Source organism: Morus notabilis, unplaced genomic scaffold (genome assembly GCF_000414095.1).
Source record: "Morus notabilis unplaced genomic scaffold, ASM41409v2 Scaffold316, whole genome shotgun sequence".
Classification (NCBI taxonomy): domain Eukaryota; kingdom Viridiplantae; phylum Streptophyta; class Magnoliopsida; order Rosales; family Moraceae; genus Morus; species Morus notabilis.
This window is the reverse complement of record NW_010361512.1, coordinates 30192-52426: the sequence shown is the minus strand read 5'-3', so window position 1 is coordinate 52426 and position 22235 is coordinate 30192. Positions and strand designations below refer to the sequence as shown.

At 38.6% G+C, this 22235-nt stretch overlaps 4 protein-coding genes and 1 pseudogene across 5 annotated transcripts in view; 3 read left to right on the top strand and 2 right to left on the bottom strand.

Annotated features, from left to right (window-relative positions):
- The first annotated feature begins 83 nt into the window (after positions 1-83).
- Positions 84-2159, top strand: LOC21387725 (annotated as a pseudogene).
- Positions 2160-3420: 1261 nt separating this feature from the next.
- LOC21387724 lies at positions 3421-13882 on the top strand. Its single transcript, XM_024166675.1, has 7 exons — positions 3421-4147; positions 4970-5050; positions 5552-5626; positions 5878-5922; positions 6009-6098; positions 6266-6367; positions 13375-13882. Exons 1-7 carry the CDS (start codon positions 3569-3571, stop codon positions 13552-13554), a joined length of 1152 nt encoding a protein of 383 aa, XP_024022443.1. The 5' UTR covers positions 3421-3568; the 3' UTR covers positions 13555-13882.
- A 1444-nt stretch (positions 13883-15326) lies between these two features.
- On the top strand, positions 15327-16284 carry LOC21387721 (high mobility group B protein 13). Of its 2 annotated transcripts, none has more exons than XM_010099712.2 (3): positions 15327-15832; positions 15920-15988; positions 16082-16284. In XM_010099712.2, exons 1-3 carry the CDS (start codon positions 15404-15406, stop codon positions 16178-16180), a joined length of 597 nt encoding a protein of 198 aa, XP_010098014.1. In that variant the 5' UTR covers positions 15327-15403; the 3' UTR covers positions 16181-16284. The 2 variants fall into 2 exon arrangements, with proteins under 2 accessions (XP_010098014.1, XP_024022446.1); XM_024166678.1 differs by having other exon boundaries at positions 15917-15988.
- Positions 16285-17654: 1370 nt separating this feature from the next.
- LOC21387720 (transcription elongation factor TFIIS) lies at positions 17655-19167 on the bottom strand. The gene is made up of 2 exons (XM_010099711.1): positions 19003-19167; positions 17655-18428 (listed from the first exon to the last, which is right to left on the bottom strand). Exons 1-2 carry the CDS (start codon positions 19165-19167, stop codon positions 17655-17657), a joined length of 939 nt encoding a protein of 312 aa, XP_010098013.1.
- A 2359-nt stretch (positions 19168-21526) lies between these two features.
- Positions 21527-22235, bottom strand: part of LOC21387719 (DNA-directed RNA polymerases II, IV and V subunit 11) — a 14643-nt gene continuing 13934 nt past the window's right edge. Inside the window, exon 6 of the mRNA XM_010099710.2 lies at positions 21527-21852. Within this exon, the coding sequence (XP_010098012.2) occupies positions 21820-21852 (33 nt within the window). The 3' untranslated portion in view covers positions 21527-21819. The remainder of the gene's footprint in view (positions 21853-22235) is intronic.

Sequence of the window (22235 nt, the reverse complement as noted above, 5' to 3'; positions counted from 1 at the left end):
CTAATTTCCCTATCATATATATCATAATCACTTCAAGAAACAACAATTTCATTCATCGTTTTGGTTTCCAAAACAATTAAAGAATGGAGAAAGAGTTGTTGAATCTCTTCCGTAAGGTGAAGAAGGCGGCGGATGTGGCGGTGGCCAAAGAGGTTCCGCGAATGGAGCGGAGATTTCGCGATGCATTGACGCTCTAAACCATGGTGTGTATACTAATAACCTTAACTCTCACTATATAACTTTTATGTTTTTAATTGGGGCTCATCACTTTCGGCAATTTCCTGTTTTACACTCATATTATTGCGATTAATCCATCTGTTTCTAATCTAGTGTATCACGCAAGCTTAATTTCTACTGTCTATATAGAAGAGGGGATGACTTTTTTAAGAGTTTTACACTTGATTGCCTGCTAGCTTAACACCATATTAGAAGTTAGAAACAAAACCAAAGCTAATTTCCCTATCATATATATCATAATCACTTCAAGGAACAACAATTTCATTCATCGTTTTGGTTTCCAAAACAATTAAAGAATGGAGAAAGAGTTGTTGAATCTCTTCCGTAAGGCGAAGAAGGCGGCGGCCAAAGAGGTTCCGCGAATAGAGCGGAGATTTTCGTGATGCATTGACGCTCTAAACCATGGTGTGTATACTAATAACCTTAACTCTCACTATATAACTTTTCTGTTTTTAATTGGGCTCATCACTTTCGGCAGTTTCCTGTTTTACACTCCTATTATTGCGATTAATCATTCTGTTTCTAATCCAGTGTATCACGCAAGCTTAGAATCCTCATCTCTTTAATGCATGAAAATTCTTTATTTCGCAGAAATTAAAAGATATTGGGCATAACTCAACCTAATAAAACTGACTTGTTAAGAGAGGATTGTCCCCACTTTATTAAGTAGATCCTGCTAATATCTCCAATTAATGTAGGATTTTAATACGCATCCTCACGCATAGCGTAGATCATGACAAACCGTTACAAATAAGTTGATATTGGGAGACCTAATATTGTAAAACTGAGCCTGCTCTGATACCATGTTACAGAAATTGAAAGATATTAGGCTTAATTGAACATAATAAAACCGGCTTATTAGGAGATGATCGTGTGAAGTGTAGCGTACTTACCTTTATAGCCTGCCGGAACGGAACTATAAAGAGTGTGAGCGAGCATTCCTCTCACTCCCTTACGGGACAGTTGAGCCTCATGAATAGCCTTCCATCGAAAAGACAAATCAAACTATGTGATATCTACTTAAATTACCCAAGGTCATTTAAAGTATACATTAGAAGTAGACTACTTAGTCATGGGCCGGGGCATAATGAAAGGTAGATCGTCCTCGCAAGTGGATCATGTCAATATCTACGAGATTTTAATAGGTACCATATATAGAGTACTCAAATATATTGATCGTTCGTATATTATTTTTCAGGTTGCAAAGAAGCTTCGACCTCTAACGAAACATCCTAAAGAAAATGTTTGAACTTTGGCATCTGAGATTATTCAGACATGGAAGGCTCACTTCATTGAAGAATTAAACAATGGCAAAAGGGACTGCCTTGGCTCTGCAAAATCCAACGTGAAGGAAACTACAAATAAGGCAGATGATGTTCATCGTAAGATCATCAGCAAACTCAAAGTAAATCGTAATGAAAACGTTTCGAGTAAGTCGCCGGTCAAAATCAGAGAACGCCTTGTGGCGGCTTTGTTGACAGTCGCATCGACTCGAGGCTTGAGATCCGGTTGAAGTTGCCGCTGCGGTGGAGACAGCCATGTTCGACAAGATTAAGGATGAGAAGAAGAAAATCAGGTCGATCATGTTCGATTTGAGTGATCCCAAGAACCCGGACTTGAGGAGGAACGTTCTTCTGGGAGAGGTGAAGCCAGAGAGGCTTATGACCATGTCCAACACGGAGATGGCGAGCGAGGAATTGCAACTTCGAATAAAGTGAATAGAAGAAAGAGCCTTGGAGAAGGCCCATGCCGGTAGATCAGCGGCAGAAGAGAAAGCGACGACGGATCAGTTCAAATGCGACGGTTTAAGAGGAAGACGGTCGGTGACGGTTTACCATCAGATGCAGACAAGGAGTGCTGATGAGCCCATGACTACTTATGTCACTTGCATGAACTGCAATCACCACTGGAAGTTCTGCTGATCATCATATTCAGATTTCTTCTTAATTTCTCTTCTATATATTGTAACATAGAGAAGTCTAACAATGACTACTACATATAGGAGCTATGTTGGTTTTATGATTGTTTATTCTGGGATTGTTCTTTTTATTTTACGGGAAGTAAACTCTCTATTTGTTTCCTTGTTCAGAGTTCAGACAAATGAGGAACAAGTAATTTTGTCATATTGTGTAATGTGTATATAATTGAATCTCTGCTATTGCTAGTCTTAAGAAATGTGTTTTTCTGCTAATAATAGAGATTTTATACATTCAGATTACTGCTGTTATATATGAAAATGTTGAAAATAATTAAGTCTAGAGTGAATGCAAGCATTGCCTACCGCTTCCCTGTTTATATAGATGTTTATTAAAAAAGTTATTGGTTCAACATTTTCTAAGAAAGGATGTTGTAACTGCATTAGATGATTAATATGGAAAGGGCAATGTAATTGGCTGCTGTGTTGAAAATTGGAAGTTCATGCTTATGTTTTTCATTTGGTTGCTTTTTTACTCCTTCCCTTAATTATAGAAGGGAGAGTGAGATGGGATCTTTGTGATCGATCTGTTGAATCCTTTTCTGTCAAAGCTAAAACGGTTTTTGGCGTTTCAAGTTCAATCCCATTAATTTTCAGGAATTGCTGGTTGTTACCATTAAAAGAAGAAAGGGAACACAAATACAGGTTACATGTACTTTTAGGTCTCATTTAATTCGTCGATTTAAATTTTTAATTTAAGTTAAGATGTGACTTTATGTGAAAATTTTTAACTGTAGCAGAAAAAATTAGATGTGACTTTTTGTGAGAACTTTTAACTGTAGCAAAACTGAATTTAAAAACTCAATTCGGTGAAATGAACAAGACTTTACATACTGCGAGAAAAAAAAAGAAAAATTTTACTAATAAAGAGATTATCAACGGATTCCATATAAATACTTATTCTAATTAAAAAATTGAGCTAGTTATGCAAAAGTATAAAAAAATCTCCTAAAAAGAGAGATTCCTAATATAAAAAAGAAGTACAATTAAATTAAACTTGTGTTAAAATAACTAATATACCATCACTAATACAAGATAACAAAGTTCAATCCCATTGTCAAATCCGTTAATAATAAGAAATTTTACCGAGCAATAGAATAATAACAAATAAATAAATTGATATAAAAGTCAGGATTAGCGTTAGTGTCCTGTCATTATTTAGCCATAGTTTTGTTTGGTTGTTTTGTTTTTTTTTTTTTGTTTTTTTTGAGTAGTAGCCATCGTTGATTGAACAAGAAGAGTTCAATTTCTTCCAAAACGCTATTGTAGTGATGTCGTCTTCTCGTCTCCTCTTGATAAGTAAGCGGAGCTTTAACTAATTCCGTTAACCAGAAAGCGGGCTTTGCTTCTCGAACCATGTACGGTTGCCTTTCTCCCTCTCCGATTTCACTCTCTCTCTGTAAAATCACCACCACCAAAGCCCTAACACCATTCCCCAACTTCTCTCCCTGGAAAAACGGCACGTCGTTTCTCTTCCTTCGCGGCAGAGAACCCACGAAGAAGACTCCGACCGTGTTCGGCTCAGACTCGGAGCAGCATCGATTTCGTGCGGAATTAGGGTTTAAGGAGAAAGGCGAAGATCCTTTCGAGGATTTCGAAACGAATATCAGCAAATTCAAGCGGAAGAAGAATGGCGGAGGACGAAGAAGAGAGGGTGGTGAAGCGAATTCTTCGGAGCTTCTGGAATTGAAGGACGAGAAGGTAAGTGGAGAGAGTAAGCGAAGTTTCGAGGACGAGAATTTAGTGCGTTTCGAGGATGGGAATGGAGATGGTGATGAGGAGGAGGAGAAATTGGTTAGGGCTGATGGAAGAATGGGGTTGAGGAAAGGGAGACAGGTGGTGAGGAGGTCGAGCTTGCTTGCGAAGCAAGTTATCAGCATTCGAAGTGCTCTCAGTTTGGGCTTCGTTTCGCAGCTTTGGGTTGATACTACTTCTGTAAGTGTTCTGTTGCTTTTACTATATGAATTTTGTAGTTGACTGAGCTTGTTTAGTAACAGTTTTTAATTTTAGAGCAAAAAAATATGAATCCTGTAGTTTTTCAGCCAGTCATTGTGGAAGTGATTGTTTTTTTAGGTGTATGTAAGAATTGAGTTCCTGAGAATGGAACATGTCTTCTTAGTTTTTCTTTGAAGAAAAAGGTGTTCAAATCAACTTTATTTGAAGCCTTTGATGCTGTAGTGGATATTTGTGTATTGCTACCAAGTACCAACCATTGATTTTTCAGAAATATTCTGTGAAGATAAACACGAGAAGAAAAAAAATGAAAATTAGTTGCTATTGTTTTTCAATTTTTAATATTTTATGAGGTGATTTGGGAAATGCCAAATTTCAGTAAATTTATGATTTACTATCCCGTGAGTAATGAATTTAATGGGTAAACCTCAATTAATTTAATAAGTGAATGTAAATTTAGGCAGTAAATAATGGATTTGCGGCCCTTTTTCTTCAATTAAAAGAGAGAGAAAAGAATAAACTGGCCATTTATTTTCGAGCAGATCCACTACAATTTCCCTATCTTATTATGCCGGTCTTATTCATTTAGTTTCTTGCTCATATACCAATTCCTTTTGGCATTTAACTCAATTATTTTTAGTTTTAAGATTTACTTGCAAAATGGTTACCCTGGCACTCACAACTCAGTTGCAAAATGCCAAAATCTTTCTAATTTATCTTCTGTTATAGCTATTATGATATTTTCTTTTTGTTGATCTCTGATTGTGTGTGTGTGTGTGTGTGCGTGTGATATCTCTTGTGCAGTGGGTTGTATTGTTTCTAGAAGTGAGGCCAAACTTGCTTTCAGGGGAATGTGAACGTTTTCTTTTGGAGGATGTTAGCCAAGTAAGATGTCATTTCTCATTTACATGCTCTCTTTCTTGACGCAGTAGGGTCTGTGTGACAAGACCCAGCCCGCTGCCCGCAGATGTGCATGAGTATATTTCATTGGTTTTTAACTATAGGAGCTTAGCACTCTTTGTTTGGTGTTTTATTCTTTTTGATAAATTCTGGCAACTATGTATGTTTGGGTTTAATGTCTTTGCTAACTTTATCTCTGCATATTTTATCCTCTCTTTGATTGTTATAGTTTTATTTTTTTTAATATATAGGAGAAATGTTTTTACAAAAAGGAGCTTTGGGAAAGATTGACAATAGTACACTTATAAAGGATTGTTTTGCAGCTTCATTTCTTAAACCTTTTTTCCTTCATCTCTTCCTTTCTGTGATTTGTCGATGATTTGTTTCATTCACTCTTATGAGAAGCAACAACAGTATCATTCTTGATTGTCTTTTAGTGCGAACTATTAGTGCTCCTATAAAGTATTCAATATGTTACTTTTGCAGGTTGGTGATGTTGTACTTGTTGAGGATGAGACTGTGATTGAGAATGAATTTAAAATGATTGGGCTGGAAACATTGGTATGTTTTGGCTCCCATCTTCAGTGAATCTCAAATATTAGTGTATCTTTCGGTTTAAAACATGTTTCTCTCTTCCGATTGTGTATTTATTTTTCACTTTTGCTTTTGAGGCCGGGTGAGTGCGTTCATTTCTGTATCTGTTTTCCTCAATGTATTGAAGATAGTTTATGTTTAAAGTGGATTTATAAGCGCAACTAGCACTGAGATGTCATCATTTACTCTTTCAAGTATTAAGTTGTGATGTTTGCTAGGTAGGATACAAAGTTGTGACACCAAGTCGACGAAACATAGGCAAGGTAGGTCTTCCTTTCCTGTTCTAATTGCTAAACTTTTTTTGTTCCCATATTCCTTCAATTGTTTAATATTCTTGGTACATTTTCAGGTGCGGGGATACACTTTCAATGTTAATTCAGGGGCTATTGAGTCTCTGGAGCTTGATTCTTTTGGGATCTCAATTATCCCCTCAAGTTTGGTATGCGGACTATAAAATTTTTTTCTCTTTAACGAAGTGAGAGCCAAAATGCTTTTCACCATACTGTTTATTTATTGAACTCGTGTTTAAGTTTATCTCGTGTATTGCATGTTATACTGACAATTCTCTTCCATCACTTCTAACATGCAATACTTTGCATGATTTAGGTAAGTACTTATGCTTTGCTTGTTGAGGATGTGCTGGAAGTTCTATCTGATGCTATTGTCGTACATGAAGCTGCTGCTTCACGTATACAGAGGCTGACTAAGGTACATTTTTCTGTTCTCATCACAAGGTGTGCCCGAGGTTGTGTGCTTCATTTCTTGCATGCTTCTTAAGGAATGCTGCTCTGTGCATTCCTTTTTGTGGTAATTGCACCACACACTTACAACGCGGAACAAAAGAATTAAGAATAAATGTCAAACTTCTCTGTCTCTCATTTTGGACTCCCTATGATAGTTACTATGGCCTCATTTGCTCACGGATTCTAGTTTTCAATTCAAGCTGAGATGTGGCATTTTTTTAGAACTTTTAACTGTAGCAGAAAAGTTAGATGTGACATTTTCTGAGAGCTTTTAACTTTAGAAACCTAGAACTGAAAACTCGAATCGGTGAAATGAACGAGGCCTAAGTTGTTTTATGATAATGTTGTGATAAGCCCCCAATCAGGTTTACATATGTCAGGCGTGCCAAACATGTGCGCTAGGTGCTGGGTGACGTGTTAGTGGGCTGTGGAGTGCATCAGGAATATATGTTAGGGGTGTTTTCCGTGCAGGGGCATTAGTGTCTTTTCCGTTTTGGTTAATAAAAGAGGGGCAGGGTTTATGTTGTTTTTGGGTGAGTGACAGAAAAGGGGAGAGAGCTAGACCTCTCGAATGTCCATGTGAGTCTGTTTCGGTGCTTGGGAAAAACCAGTATCAATACAAATTGTTTTCACTTTACTTTTCTCTTGATTTCTCGTTGTTTTCTGTTTGTTTTCGTTCTTCCTAGCTTGTGCTTACCAATTTGGTATCAGAGCATCTCGATCTGGGAATGGTGAATAATAGGAAACCAAGAGGCAAGGCTGAGGTTGGAGGGGGAGGTCATGGCAAAGCATAGTCGGAGACAGTGGATACGCGGATCTCGGCGGTGGAGGATCGGATTGAGCAGGTTTAAGGAGGATTGCTGAAGTTGGATATGGTGGAGAGGACTTTGACGTTGGTATTGGAGAAGATCACAGGCCTTGAACGCTTGGAGCAGGTTCTCCGGAAGATGGAGGAATCGGTACGGGTGGATTTCCCACTAGCAGACAAGGGGAAGGCGAAGGAGTCAGATCTACTGACGAATTTGGGTTCAACGGCTGTAAAGGGGGGTATATCGGTACCCACTCCGCCTTCGGGGTCAACGGCACCGTTTATGGGAGTGGAGAGTACGGAAGGTGGTTCGAGTGGCGGTCGCGAGGGGATTTGGAAAGGGGAATGTCCGTCTCATCGCCTAGAGATGCCGGTCTTCGACGGTGTGAACCCGGAGGGATGGGTCTATCGGGTAGAACACTATTTCACCCTCAATCGCTTGACCGAAGAGGAGAAGTTGTCTGCAGCGGCGATCGCATTGGACCAGGAGGCGCTAGCCTGGTTCTAGTGGGAGGAAGGACGTCGACCCATGAGAAGCTGGTCTGAAATGAAGTCGAATCTTCTAGATCATTTCCGGTTGACTCAGGAGGGCTCGAGTTGCGAAAAGTTTCAAGCCCTGCGGCAGGAGGGGTCGGTCTGGAAATTTCGGCGCCTATTTGAGGTCCTAGCAGCGCCTATTTGAGAATGATGCGACCCAGCAGATTAGTGAAATTTATGGAGTTAGCTTAGCGGGTGGAGGACCGAAACTTGTTGTTGCAGCCGGCGAAGGTGATGGGAAATCCAAGCACTGCCCGGAACCCAACACTGACCTATGGCCAAAGCATTTATGCACAGCTCCCTTCAATCCCACGACCTATCCACGGACAGGTAAGACCCCCGGGGCCGAAACCAACTCTTCCATTCAAACGTTTGACTGATTCTGAGCTTCAACAAAAGAAAGAAAAAGGACTATGTTTCCGTTGTGATGAAAAATACTCTATCGGGCATCGATGTAAGAACAAGGAGTTGCATGCCCTAGTAGTTAACGATGAGGTTGAGGGGCCTGACGGGGAGGAGGGAAATGGCACTGAGGAAGCCCCCAAGGAACCCGTAATTGAAGAGATGGTGAAGCTCTCAATCAACTTTGTGGTGGGGTTAGCAAGCCCAAATACTATGAAGGTGAAGGGCCGAATTGCACAGCAGGAAGTCGTGGTGATTGATTGATTGTGGGGCAACCCACAACTTCATTTCCACCGATCTCGTGGAGAGATTGGCCATTCCACAAGTGCCGACCAATGGCTATGGAATGTTTTTAAGGGGACGGGATTCACTGTTAAAGGTGAGGGCCTGTGTAAGGGAGTGGTCTTGAAGTTGCAAAACATAGAGATTATGGAGGATTTCCTTCCCCTTGAACTCGGGAGTGCCGACGTCATATTGGGAATGAAGTGGCTTGAGACGTTGGGGGGTATGTGATAAGTCCAAGCCCTTGATTAGACGGGTTTATGTTAGAAAGGGGAGTCGGGTGTAAATGGTCCTGCTTGTAGCAGATTAGGCTTGTAACAAATGGGAGGAAGTTAGACGTGAGGGGGAGAGATAGCTGAGAGTTAGTTAGAACATATTAGATAAATAGGAAGGGAGAGGGGGTACGGGGGGTTATCCAGAGAGAGAGAATTAGGTAGGAACTTGGCAATTGAGCTAGCTGGGGAGGTTGCAGTCCCTCGAAGCACTGTGGATATGTTCTTTTGTCTATAACACAATAAACGTTCTTGATTCTTGATTCCATTTCTTCTTTTATTCTTCTGGTTGTGTGAAAGAAACCCTAGAATCTATCATTTTGGTATCAGAGCACGATTTTGGGGAGGATATGGCGGTGGCCAGGAAGACGGAAGAGAGATTCGACATTGTCGAGAAAGAAATCAAGGAAATGTGTGAAGCGATGAAGAAAGAGGTAGGCGAGGTTAAGGCCGAGGTGATTCAAAGCCTGGCCGATCTTCGTCGTGTCTGGGAGGAATACATGAAAAATTCGTCGTCGGAGGCTCCCGCGCCGGAGAAGGCGAAGACAATCGCGACGGCGGAGCAGCGCCGAGTAACTCCGGAGTAATGGAAGAGATTCGAGCCGAAATCGCGCTAGGTACGCATGAGGCAAATCGCGCGGTGGATCGAAGGGCTCCACGAGACCTAGATCGGGAGGTCGCGAGGGAAGAGACCTTAAGGTGCGATGGTGGATGGGAAGTACTAGTGAGGAATCAGAGGGGGGAAACCGGTGGGAACAGAGGCGACTGGTGGGGCGCGACGGTAGAGGAGGGATTTCAAAGAAACGGCGGAGGATTGGGCGGTTGGAACGGTGGCCGCGGGAACGGTGGAGAGTCATGGCGAGCTGGAACGAGAGAGGAAGGTCGTTGGGATTTTGCTAGGACAGTTTTTCCACACGGGGAGGGTAATAACAGAGAATTTAGGAGGAACATTGGAGGTTGAGAAGAAGTTTCTGAGGACGAAGACTAGATCGCCAATCGCAGGAGGCACATAGAATGTCCAACCTTCAGTGGAGATGACCCAGACGGTTGGGTATTCAGGATGGAGCAGTACTTTGCAATCCAACACTGAGCAGGAATAGCGTTGGACAGTGAAGCCTTGTCCTGGTTTCAATGGCAGAATGGGAGACGTCCCTTCTTTAATTGGATGTAATTTAAGATGGCTCTCTTACAGCGTTTCCGATCTTCTCAGGAAGTTTGTGTGAAAAATTTTTGGCGATCAGGCAAGATGGGACAGTGGCCGACTACCGATGGAGGTTCGAGATTACGGCTGCCCCGCTCAGGGAGGTACCAGAGGAGATATTGGAAGGAATTTTCATTAATGGACTCAGGGCTGAAGTTCGAGCGGAACTAAGGCTGTTGAAGCCGTCTGGACTAGGAGAGATAATGGAAACAGCGCAGCGGATAGAGGAGAAGAATGAATTGCTCCGGAAGGAGGTGATTGGGTTGAAGTGGACACAGGCACAAGGGGAAGGGCTGTGCCGCAAAAGAAAGACTTTCCTTTTCGGAAATTAACGGATTCCGAATGGCAGGAGAAAAGGGAGAAAGGTTTGTGCTTTCGTTGTGATGAGAAGTTTACCATGGGACACCGGTGCAAAAAGAAAGAATTACAGATCATGTTAGTTAGTGATGAGCAAGAGTTCGAGTGTGAGGAGCTGGATAAAGCACAACTGTGGGAGCCTTTGGAGGGAGCACAGCAGAAGGTTATCGAGCTTTCCTTGAATTCGGTGGTGGGGTTATCGACTCCAAAGACCATGAAGCTTCGTGGTATCATCGGACAACAAGAGGTAATCGTTTTGATTGATTCCGGTGCGTCACATAATTTCATTTCTTTGGAAACAGTGAGAAAGTTAGCCATACCTGTTATTCCAACTTCGGGCTTTGGTGTACAAGTGGGAACGGGGGAATCAGTTCGGGGAAAAGGACTTTAGCATTATCGAATGAAAAGAATATTGCTTTGAAATTGAGTGGAGATCATTAAATGAAAAGAATGAAAGATGGTGGTTGTTTCAGATTTTTCTTTCATAAGAAAGGTCCAAGTTGTTCTTGTATGGTCATCTATGAATGTCACGAACCACCGAGCCCCATTGATATTTTTCACACGTGAGGGTCCCCAAATGTCACTATGAATCACAGATAATGGATGTGAGGGTTTGTATTGCAAACTGGAATATACATGTCTAGTATGTTTTGCAAGTTGACAAATTTCACACTGATAAAAATTGAATTTTATTGATAAACAAATGAGGAAACAATTTCTCAACATAAGCAAAGTTTGGATGACCAAGGCGATAATGCCATAACATGACTTGACTTTCAACTAAAACAGAATTAGAATTGGAAATAGACACAGAATTGGAAGCAAACTTGACAGACTTTGGACTAGACTTTGAAACACAACTTGACGGGTGAACTTGTCTATTTTGGAGATTATTTTCCTTGAGCAGATATAGACCACCATGCATCTCAGCACTGTCAATCACCCTCCTTGAATCCACAGCCTGAAAATCACAAAGATTGGAATAGAATTTAGTAACACAGTTTAGGTCACGGGTAAGTTGGCTGACGGAAAGTAAATTGCAGTTCAATTTAGGGACATAAAGGACAGAGGAAAGGAGAAGATCCTTTGTCAAATGAACTAATCCGGTTCCTGCCACTGGTGAGAATGATCCATCAGCAATTCTGACTCCAGAGTGACTAGTGCAAGGCTGAAAATTATTGAGAATGTTGAAGGCTCCAGTCATGTGGTCTGAGGCTCCTGAGTCAACTATCCACGGTTTTGATTGGTTATTTTGGACAATAAAAGCATTGGATGGGATACCTTGATGTGCAAGAAGGCTGGTGTGTTGCTCAGCAGTGGAGTGTGATGCCTGTCCGAGATTAGCAACTTGGCTAAGCATTTTCTGCAGTGCCTCAATTTGTTCCTTGGTGAATGGATTGCCCTCTGCACTAGTTTATGTAGTGACAGTAGCATTCACACGGTTCTCCCTTTCATATCGACCATTAGATGGCTTCCAATCTGCAGGTTTGCCATGTAATTTCCAACATGTCACCTTTACATGACCAAGCTTCTTACAATGGTCGCACCATGGACGTCCTTTGCCAGCCCTATTGTTCTGAGATGAACTGTGGGTGTATAAGGTTGAACCTTCAACTGCAGGTGTGATGTTAGTATCTGTCATCATCAATTTCTTCCTGCTCTCCTCCCTCCGGACTTCTGCAAAAGCTTCTCGGATAGTACCCCGGACTTCTGCAAAAGCTTCTCAAATAATAGGGAAAGGTTTACTTCCCATGACTCTCCCCCTGACCTGATCTAGGTCTTTATTGAGACCAATGAGGAATCTGATTGTTCGTTTCTGCTCAACAATCTACCTATACAATGTAGAGTCATTAGCACACTTCCAGGAGTGGATCTCATACAGGTCCAATTGCAGCCAACAGCGTGTGAGAGCATTGAAATATTGAGTAACACTCAAATCTCCATGTTTTAGGTCATATAACCTAGTCTCAATATCAAATAACTCTGATGTGTTCTCTATGCTGGAATACGTTTCACGAGCAGCCTCCCATATCTCCTTGGCTGTTCGGTGAAGCAAAAAATTTTCTCCAACCTCCGTGGTCATGGAATTAATTAGCCATGACATCACCAGATGATCATCAGTTTTTCAAGACCGGTATTTAGGATCTGTTGATTCAGGAGCAGCAGTTTCGCCTGTGAGATGTTCGTCCTTCCCTCGACCGCAGATGTACATGAAGACAGATTGTGACCATTGAAGAAAATTATGGCCATGGAGTTTATGATTTGTGACAAGGTGGGAAGTATCGGGAACAGAGGGAACCGAAGGATGAGACTCGGATCTAGAGGTAACTTCTGAGGAGGAGGATTGTGAAGCCATGCCGTACCTGGTCATGGTGAAGAAACGGCCAGAAAAAGAACGACCAGAAAGAAGAAGAAGAAAGAAGATTAGGGCTCAGAACTTGGCTCTGATACCATGAAGAAATCACTGAATATTCTTTTTGTATTGAAAAGAGATTTACAACCTAATATAAAGCTAACCGTGTGGCTGGCATACCAGTCCACCAAAATAGGAAACTGAAATTCCTTTTAATTAGGAATCCCAACAAAACAGGAAAGTGAATAAATCACAATAACTAATTCGGAAAACAGAAACTAAATCTAAATCTAATCTTTTCTAAATAAAGAAGGTAAATAAAACTTCCTAACTTTACATAAGGGTTGATACCCTTTTCTACAATAACTACATCCTAATAAGAAGATAACTTCTTCCTAACTCTATCTCTAAAGTCTCATTTACCGGATTAGATTAGGATCCGGTCAATGATCCTTATATATGTTAGGGGTGTTTTCCGTGCAGGGGCACTAGTGTCTTTTCCGTTTTGGTTAATAAAAGAGGGGTCAGATTGGTGGTGGGGTTTATGGCCTTTTTGGGTGAGTGACAGAAAAGCGGAGAGAGTTGGACCTCTCGAATATCGATGCGAGTCTGTATCAGTGCTTGGGAAAAACCAGTATCAATACAAATTGTTTTCACTTTATTTTTCTCTTGATTTCTCGTTGTTTTCTGTTTGTTTTCGTTCTTCCTAGCTTGTGCTTACCATGTTGGTCTTAAAATCTGCTTGTTTGCTTCTTACCAGGGTTTCTTGGATTCCCAGAATGTGGGGAGTAACATAGACGATCTTGAAGAGTATGCTGACTTTGAAAGACCTCTAAGATCTGAACAAAGCACAAAAGGTTATGGTACTCGGAGTCGGAAGTCTCGTCGAATGATTAGGGAGATTGAGGATGATTGGGAGCTTCCAATGGATTACTTGTGATCTGCTGGGCTTTCACTATCTCCACAAACAGAGTGAGCATTACAGGTCACCTCAAGTCTATGCTCTGTTTTTAATTTGTTTTGGCGAACAGAAGCTGTTGTATTGTTCATGCATAGTATCACCAAAAAAAAAAAAGGGTCACCATCATGTGCTGAAGTTGGCGGATCTATTTAGTTCTATCTTGACCAAGAGCTTCTTGTGTATATAATTGTAAATGAGTTAAAGAGTACCACATGTAGTTTTAGCATGCACTATGCCTATTTATCAATGTGATTATATCTTGTTATTGTGAGCAACGGGTGATCGGAAAAAATTGTGGATCTTTCTTGGACCATTACAAGGCCTGGTGGCCTTTCTATGTCAACTTTTGCACCCTTTTAAAAGTGTAGTCTGGGTTTTCAGTATAGCAGAACACACAAAATTTACAAACAGATGAAACTCAACACTCAAAAGTGAATAGATCAAGTGCAAAATAATTCTGTAACAAAAAAAAATATGGCCCATGCAGGTCTCGAACCTGCAACCTTCGCTCTAACCAACTAAGCTAATAGTAATAGGCCAACACGTTCGATTCTGGCGTCTTATTTTTTTTGACGAAAAAGAAGTTTTGGAGCCACCAACTTCTATTGAGAAGTGAGATCTGATAATAGTATATACATTTGTTTGGGGGTGGGACTGCTACTGCTTTTGATGATGCAAACTATGAATGCTGGGCAGCGCAGTCAGCAAAACAAGAAAGGCAAAAAATAAAAAATAATAAAATAAAATAAAATAATGGTGCCACGCCAAGCAAGATATTATTATTGATGCCTGGGAGCGCTTACTGGAGATTATTCATTGTATTTCTGCCAAACCCCAAGCCAAAAGCGATCCTTTTCTTGTCGTTTTTAAGTAGAACCACCACGACGGCACACTTATTCTTCTCTTATCTATGATTGGGTTTTGTTTTCTTTATATTGATTTCCTGTCTGCCCATTTCTCTATGTACTTTGATTCGATCAATTTCCTCACTCTTTTTTGTTTCTTCTCGAACGATTATTATCCTCTCACCATCTAATCAAATGTCCATTGAATATGTTCATTGAATTCGCTGATATGTTGTCCTTTTATCGAAATATTAGGGTCGGTTTAATTTAAGATTTAAACAAAAAAGTTTAAATATAATTTAAATTTTGTGAGAAAATATACGTAGTAAAAATATTTAAATAGTAATTTGAACTTATGAAATAAACACACGGTAAACCATCAAATATCCATTGTCATTTTTCGTATAACGACGTTTCATCGTCGTACAGTCATTGTCGTTCTGAAAAATAACGAGAATCAATCACTTATGAGATGTTTATTTTAATAATTCATTTTTAATTTTTAATTATAGTTCTTGATTTTTTACCGTGTTTTTCTCTTATAAAAAATTTAAATTTTAAAAATTTATGATTTTAAACTCATAAATCAAATGTCTGATTATTCTCCTCCCACCTGAGTTGTGAGCACTCTCATGTGTCTTCTTCCTACATTTGGGTCCCACCCACCATTGAAGTTCGAAGAGTGTGACACAAAGGTCGTTTTCGTCAAATCATTTCGTTGAATGTACTTCACAAATTAGGAACCATTGATTAAAACATCTATGATAAAACAAAGAAAACTAACCAAAAAAATAATATAATAAAGAAAGAAAATGAAACTCTGCTTTATAGCCGTTACCGCCTGTCTTAATTCAAATTCAAACGTCTCTCCAAAAAATTCTCATTCATATATTATTATCTCATCATCTTCCTTTTATATCTATCTCTCGCATCCAAACAGAGCAATTATCAGAGAAATCAACTTCTAAGATTGGAGTCGGAAAATGCTAACAGCTAAATATCCGGTCACCGGAGACCAGAAACTCCGGCCGAAGAGCGCGCGGAAACCTCTCCAGCCGAAGAACATCCCGGCGAATCCCGTCGTCGTCTTCGATTTCGCGAAGACCGCCAAGCCAGACCAAGAATGCGTCAAAATCTCTCTGCTCTCGAACAAGGAGAACCAGCCGGCGTTTTCCTCTCCGGCGAAGATCGAGTCGTTTGACACTTCGCTGGCGGAGGAGCTGAGCGCGATCAAGAAGAAGCTGGAGCGGTTGAAAGCCGACAGAGAGAAGACCGAGAAGATGTTGAGGGAAAGGGATATGATTCTGGATTTGCAGACGAAGGAGATCGAATCTCGAGGAGAGATCCAGAAGAAGCTCGAGATTGAGGTCGATAGGTTGTACAGATTGAATCAGCTTCATTCTCAATCACTGGTGAGATAAAATCAATTTTCTTGTGTTTAGCTTCAATTCGGACTTCGATTATTCGTATCTGATTTGTGAAAATGGTTTCTTCAGCAGAGATTTTCTCCGATTCGGTCTCTCCGAGAGAAGGAACGAGCAAAGAAAGGCACTGAATCTGAATCACAGGTAATTCATATGAAATAACCTAATTTGAAGTTTGGAAAATTTTGGATTTCCATTTTTGTTTTGAAAGATTTGTTTTGTTAAATTAATTTTCAGGAGTCGAAAAGCAAGGATAGAGAGGACTCCGTCTGCCAAAGCTCCCCGCCCGAATTAATCAGTTCAGCTTCATCAGAAATTATTTCAGAGACCAAGTAAAACTTTTTTTTTTTTTTGGTATCAAAAAAAGGAAAGATTTTTCTTTTTTCTTCCAGTTTTTAAATTTTGGGTTCTCTCTTATTTGACTGGCCTCACTGTACCAATTCAAGGACAGTGTAATATAATACCTCATTATGTTGCAAATTTTGGGTGTTGAAAAGTAGTATTGTGTTTTTCCTCACATGAATTCTGAGTCTAAAGAGTTTAGTCACATGATTTTGGAGAAACTGATAGGAGACAGATTTTATCATATTCAACTGCTTTTGTTGTTAATTAATCATCAGAAAGTCATATCAATAGTAATTATCATGCCCACAATTTTGCAAGTGGTCAGCGACCTCATTTAGTGGACTTCAAGGAAATTTTTGTATTAACACAAATTTCCTTAATGTTCTTGTTAATCATTTTTGCAAATGGTTTTATAGAAGCTTGCAATGATCTTAAACATAATAATGGGATTGAATTGAACTTGAAACGCCAAAAACCGTTTGGCCTGATTAGAATGAAGGAGTAAAAAGGCAATTAACTGAAAAACGTTGGCATGAACTTCCAATTTTCAAGACAAAGTGTCAATTCTTACATTGCCCTTTCTATATTAATCACCTAATGCGGTTGGAACATGCTTTCTCAGAAAATGTTGAACCAATAATTTTTTTTTATAACCATACAGAGATCAAGATTCTTTTATTCACTTTAAAAGTTGTTTTCAGCATTTTTCGTAACAGCAGTACTAACCACCTTGTGTCTACCGAAAAATCTTTGTATAGCCTTTTATATTCCAAGATGAGCAACAAGTATTACTTTAATCACCTATGATCTCTTTAATAACATGAAATTCCTTTGGTTCCTAGGACATATATATATATATATATATATGTATACGTATGTGTGTGTGTGTGTGTGTGTGTGTATATTTATATATATATATATATATATATATGAAGGACGCAAAGCACTTACTGGGAATATATAAGCACCACACCTAGATAGAAACAGTAGCTCTTTTGCATCACTTCTTTTTTTCAAGAAAATAAATGAAACAAAAGGTGCATATTCTGGTTTCTTATATGCGGTTATGTATATAGCCCAGAAAACTAAGGAAACAGCCTTAAAAAAAAAAAAAAAAAAAAAATCAAAATATGCTTGTTGGTTTCCTCTGTGAGGTGAGGTCATTGGAGCGGGAAAAAAGACTCCATCATTGACATCCAATTTATAAATTATCCCTTGAGACTCTTATTAGCAGAAAACCCTATTTATATCTTGCGACTTCGCAGTGGCAAAGATTCAATTATATACATATGCATTCCTTATTGTCGGAACTTTGAACAAGGAAGCAAGGTTCACTACCTTAAAATAAAAAGATCAATCCCAGAATAAACAATCATGAGCGTATACATGGCTCCTATATATAGTAATCATTGTTGGACTCCTCTGTGACTGTAGAGAAAACAAAGAAGAAATCTGAAAATGATGATCAGCAGAACTTCCAGTGGTGGTTGCAGTTCATGCAAGTGACATAAGTAGTCATGGGCTCGTCAGCACTCCTTGTCTGCATCTGATGGTAAACTGTCTTCCTCTCCCCGCACCGACCGCATTTGAACTGATCAGTCGTCGCTTTCTCTTTGGCTTCTGATTTACCAGTCTGGGCTTTCTCCATGGCTCTTTCTTCCATTCGCTTTATCCAAAGCTGCAATTCCTCGCTCGCCATCTCCGTGTTGGACATTGTCATAAGCCTCTCTGGCTTCACCTCTCCCAGAAGAACTTTCCTCCTCAAGTCCGGGTTCTTGGGGTCACTCAAATTGAACAAGATCGACCTGATTTTCTTCTTCTCATCCTTAATCTTGTCGAGCATGGCTGTCTCCACCGCCGCAGAAACCTCAACTGGATCACAATCCTCGACTTTATGTTTGAGATCACTCTCCTGACCAGCTTCGGTAGCAACTCTCAACAGAGCCGAGACAAGGTGTTCTCTGATCTTGATGCGACAAGCCTCCATGTTCATTACTGGCGACATACTCGAAACGTTTGCATTACGATTTATTTTGAGTTTGATGATGATCTTACGATGAACATCAACCGCCTTATTTGTAGTTTCCTTCATATTGGATTTTCTCAAGTTTAGGCAGTCTTTTTTGCCATTGTTTAATTCTTCAATGAAGTGAGCCTTCCATGTCCGAATAATCTCAGAAGCCAAAGTTCGAATACTTTCTTTAGGATGTTTCGTGAGAGGTCGAAGCTTCTTTGCAACCTGAAATTAATATACACATTCAATATTATTAACTAATTAGGATTATAAGCCAAAGTGATGCAGAATATATCTAAATCTCTACAACATTTCATTCTTGTTCTGAGCACCTAAAACCGATGTATATTTTTATCTGTTCTTGAAGGAAAAAAAAAGAAAGAAATCTTTTTTTGTCTCTATAAATCTTTTTTTTTAATTCTTGACTGATAAATTAATTCCATTTCATGAAAACGGTAGAGCCAAACAAAAAAAAAAAAAGATCTATGAGAATTAAAGAATATATTATATGCAATATACAATATCATGACAGAATTTGTTAAAAATCTGTCAAAATACGATCACTGGACTACTCTCTATTCGGCAGAAACAGATAAAAGCTTCAATCTTACGTAACTTTGAAATAATGTAACAAGAAGATTAAAGGTAAATGTTGGACACACTAGCTTAGAAACAGAAATACTAGTCGCATTATTAGTGCTTAAAAGAAAACTATAATGGCTTTAAAGAATGAAACAAGAAACTGCCATATGCCCTAACAAAAAGTATAGATCAAGATTATACACACATATATACATACCATAGTAGAAACAAGAAGATCGTTGGTAATGGGAAAACATCCAAGTTGGTTTAGAGCGTCAATGCATCGCGAAACCTCCGCTCCATTCCCCGGAACCTCTTTAGCCGCTGCGATATCCGCCGCCTTTTTCGCCTTACAAAAGAGATCCAACAAGTCTTTCCCCATTCTTTAGTTAAACTGGAAACCAAAACGATGAAATTGCTGTTTCTTTAAGAAATTACGATATATATGATGGGAAAAGCTTTGGTTTTGATCTTTCTAACTTGTAATAAGGTATTTCATGAACTTATATTTATAGCGTTTGGTTTCCTGTTCCTTTTTGCTGAGAGATGGACAACAAAATTCAAGTAGGAGTCTAACTTTCCTTTTTTTTTTTTTTTTTTTTTGGCTGAAATCTAACTTTTGTTTGTTGTTTCCTTTCCAAATAAGAAATATTTTCAAAGGTTACTAATTTACGTTTCTAACCTTTCAACTTGTTAATATATTTGCCCACGCATCATGAGGTTATTAATTGGGTACTTTTGTAAATTCGTTCTTGATAAATTCTCTCATCTTTGAAATATAATCTTGGATAAATAAATAGAGTTGCCTTTTTGATTATTTTTAGGGTAGTTTCCTTTTTAGTTTTGATACTAAACAGAATAATCCATCCTCTCCCAAATGTGCTTTGATGACGGTACCTTTCCTAATCGGGAGTTCTGGGAAAATAAAGAAGCATTCTACGTATCTAATCCTTGTAGCGTGGCTTTACTTTTTATAATTTTTTTTTAACGTAATTGACATCTGTACTTATAGGGAAGTTTCTTTAGTGGGATTGGAAAAAATAAAATAATGATAGTCTTCTAATTTTCACGTATTAAATATGTATTAAAAATTATATGTTATACACATTTTTTTAATTTAATGTGATTTTAATCAGATTTAATGATCATGAACTGGTCTTATCTGTAGGCCGGACTATTAGAGGTCTCCATAGAAAAAAAAAACTAAGGCCTTATCGTCTGCAGCCTTCTCAGGTCCTCCAATTGTGTAAGGCCGAGCAACGAGCAAGAGCTCCCTTTCATCCTCTTTGCTGAGCTCAAGCTTGCCAGCTCCACCAAGTGGCAGAGCCACATTGTTGTGAGTGGGGGCATATTTCCCCACTCAACTTCTGAAATTTTAATTTATGTAAGGAAAACTTTTCAAAACATTTTAGTCCTGCCGTATTTTTACGATACCTTTACCTCCACTTAATAATTGACGTCTAACTTTATGAATCCATTTCACAAGAAAAATTATAACTATACTCCCACTCAATAATTGAAATACATAACTATTGAGGAGATAATCTACTTGAAATTCCTGATAGCTACTACTCGCTTGATTCTTGATCTCGAATCTCTTTCAAAAACTCTGAAATCAGGGGAAATGGGGTTTCATGCAAGGAAAACTCTCTGATGCTCGGTCAAACATCTTTCTTATGAAATATCTCAAAAATGAAAATTGATAGAGTTTCATAAGAAATCAAGAAAAATGTACATTTTCCCTTGCTTTTAATCCTATTCATAGACTTTTTGAGTGCGTAAAAATGTCAACTCAATTTAATCCTCACCATCAATTCTTAATGGATTCGTTCAACCTTTGGATTAGATTTTGCCACATGTCTTAATTAAAACTAGTCTTACTCACATGTCCAAAATTGCTGCTAGGGCATTAAGCTTTCTAATCTAGATCAACCCCATATTTATAGGTATCTGATAATATGTTTCTTTTTCTTTGGTTAGAAATATGATGGTATGTGTTAATTTGATCTACGGGAAATGAGACAAATATTCTTAAAATGCACGAGTCTAGAATTTTAACTATTATTTTTTATTAGTACTTTTTTTTTTTTGCCAAATAACTATATTAGTCAAAAATGTATTAATTTAGAATAACGAGTATAAATCTAAATCCAAACCCATACACAGTGTATGTTCATATATTTGCAAGCCCGGTTGAGATTGATGGTCTGGAGGAAAGGTTTTCTTGTGTTGTCGGTTTTGGGTTTTCTTTGTTTTTGTTTTCTAATTTTACTGTTCCATTTCTTTTCTGTTTGAGAAAATTACTACACTTAACTTTAAAAGTGCATCAGTATGAATTTTTACCCCTTACCTTAATTAATACCTTTTTGTTAATATAATTACTTGACTAAAAAAAATGTTAATCAAGAATAAAGAGTAGAAATTAAGATCCATATACTTCTAAAGAGTATTTGTCAAGATTTCTCCCCCTACTTTGTTTTTTTCTGACATTTGATAATTTTTATAGTAAAAGTAAAACGTTAATTAAAAAAAAGAAGGCATGTAGCATATATATACAATCCATATCATTTCATCATAAATGTTATGTTATGACTTATGACAATCCCAATAACTCGTGTCTCTAAATAGCTATTTAAAGGGAAAAAAAAAAAAAAAACAAACCCAACTCGTTTCAACTTTCACCAACAAACTCATTTTGATCAGGATGTCACTTGGGAAGAGCAAAACCTTGACAAATGATATCAGTGAGGCTAAATATGGCCTCATGCCATTTCATCACAAGTATTATAACAAATCCCAATATCCCATGCCTCATATTCCAGAGGTTTAACTTTCTTTTGGACAATAGACACGTACATACATACGCAAAAAAAAAGTCTCCAAGTCCATTACATGCGCAACATTAGATGATAAAGTGCCACAGACACTCAGTTGACTAACAAAATTTCCATTTGACTAACAACTCTCTAAGACAGTTATATGGATGTGCACAGTCAAGAAATACAGCTTTCACGAGTGTCCTTGTCTACGCATTTTAATACTCTCTCGGTTCCCTTGCCATCTCAGCCTGCATCGAAGAATTTAAAACATCAGAGTCTCACTTAACATTGCGCATTTATGGTATTAAGAAAAGGATACAAAATGTTGTTTACACTTTGCGTAAGTTTAGTTAAGCACTTTTATCCAACTGAATCCAAAATCCAAACTCAAGAAGTCCCTGTTTATAAATGCAGTCGCAGGAAAATTTTCAACCCCCGACTAAATGTCTCCTTCAAACTATTCCATAGTTACATTATTTTAAAGTATATATTATTCCATGTTTACATACTATGACCTATAGAACCCATGATCTAAAGAGACAATGCAGTGACGTTTTTTAGTTGGTAAAAATTTCGAAGAGATATTGTTAATGCCAACGAGTCTTAAGAAAAAAGCACATTTTCTTTACCC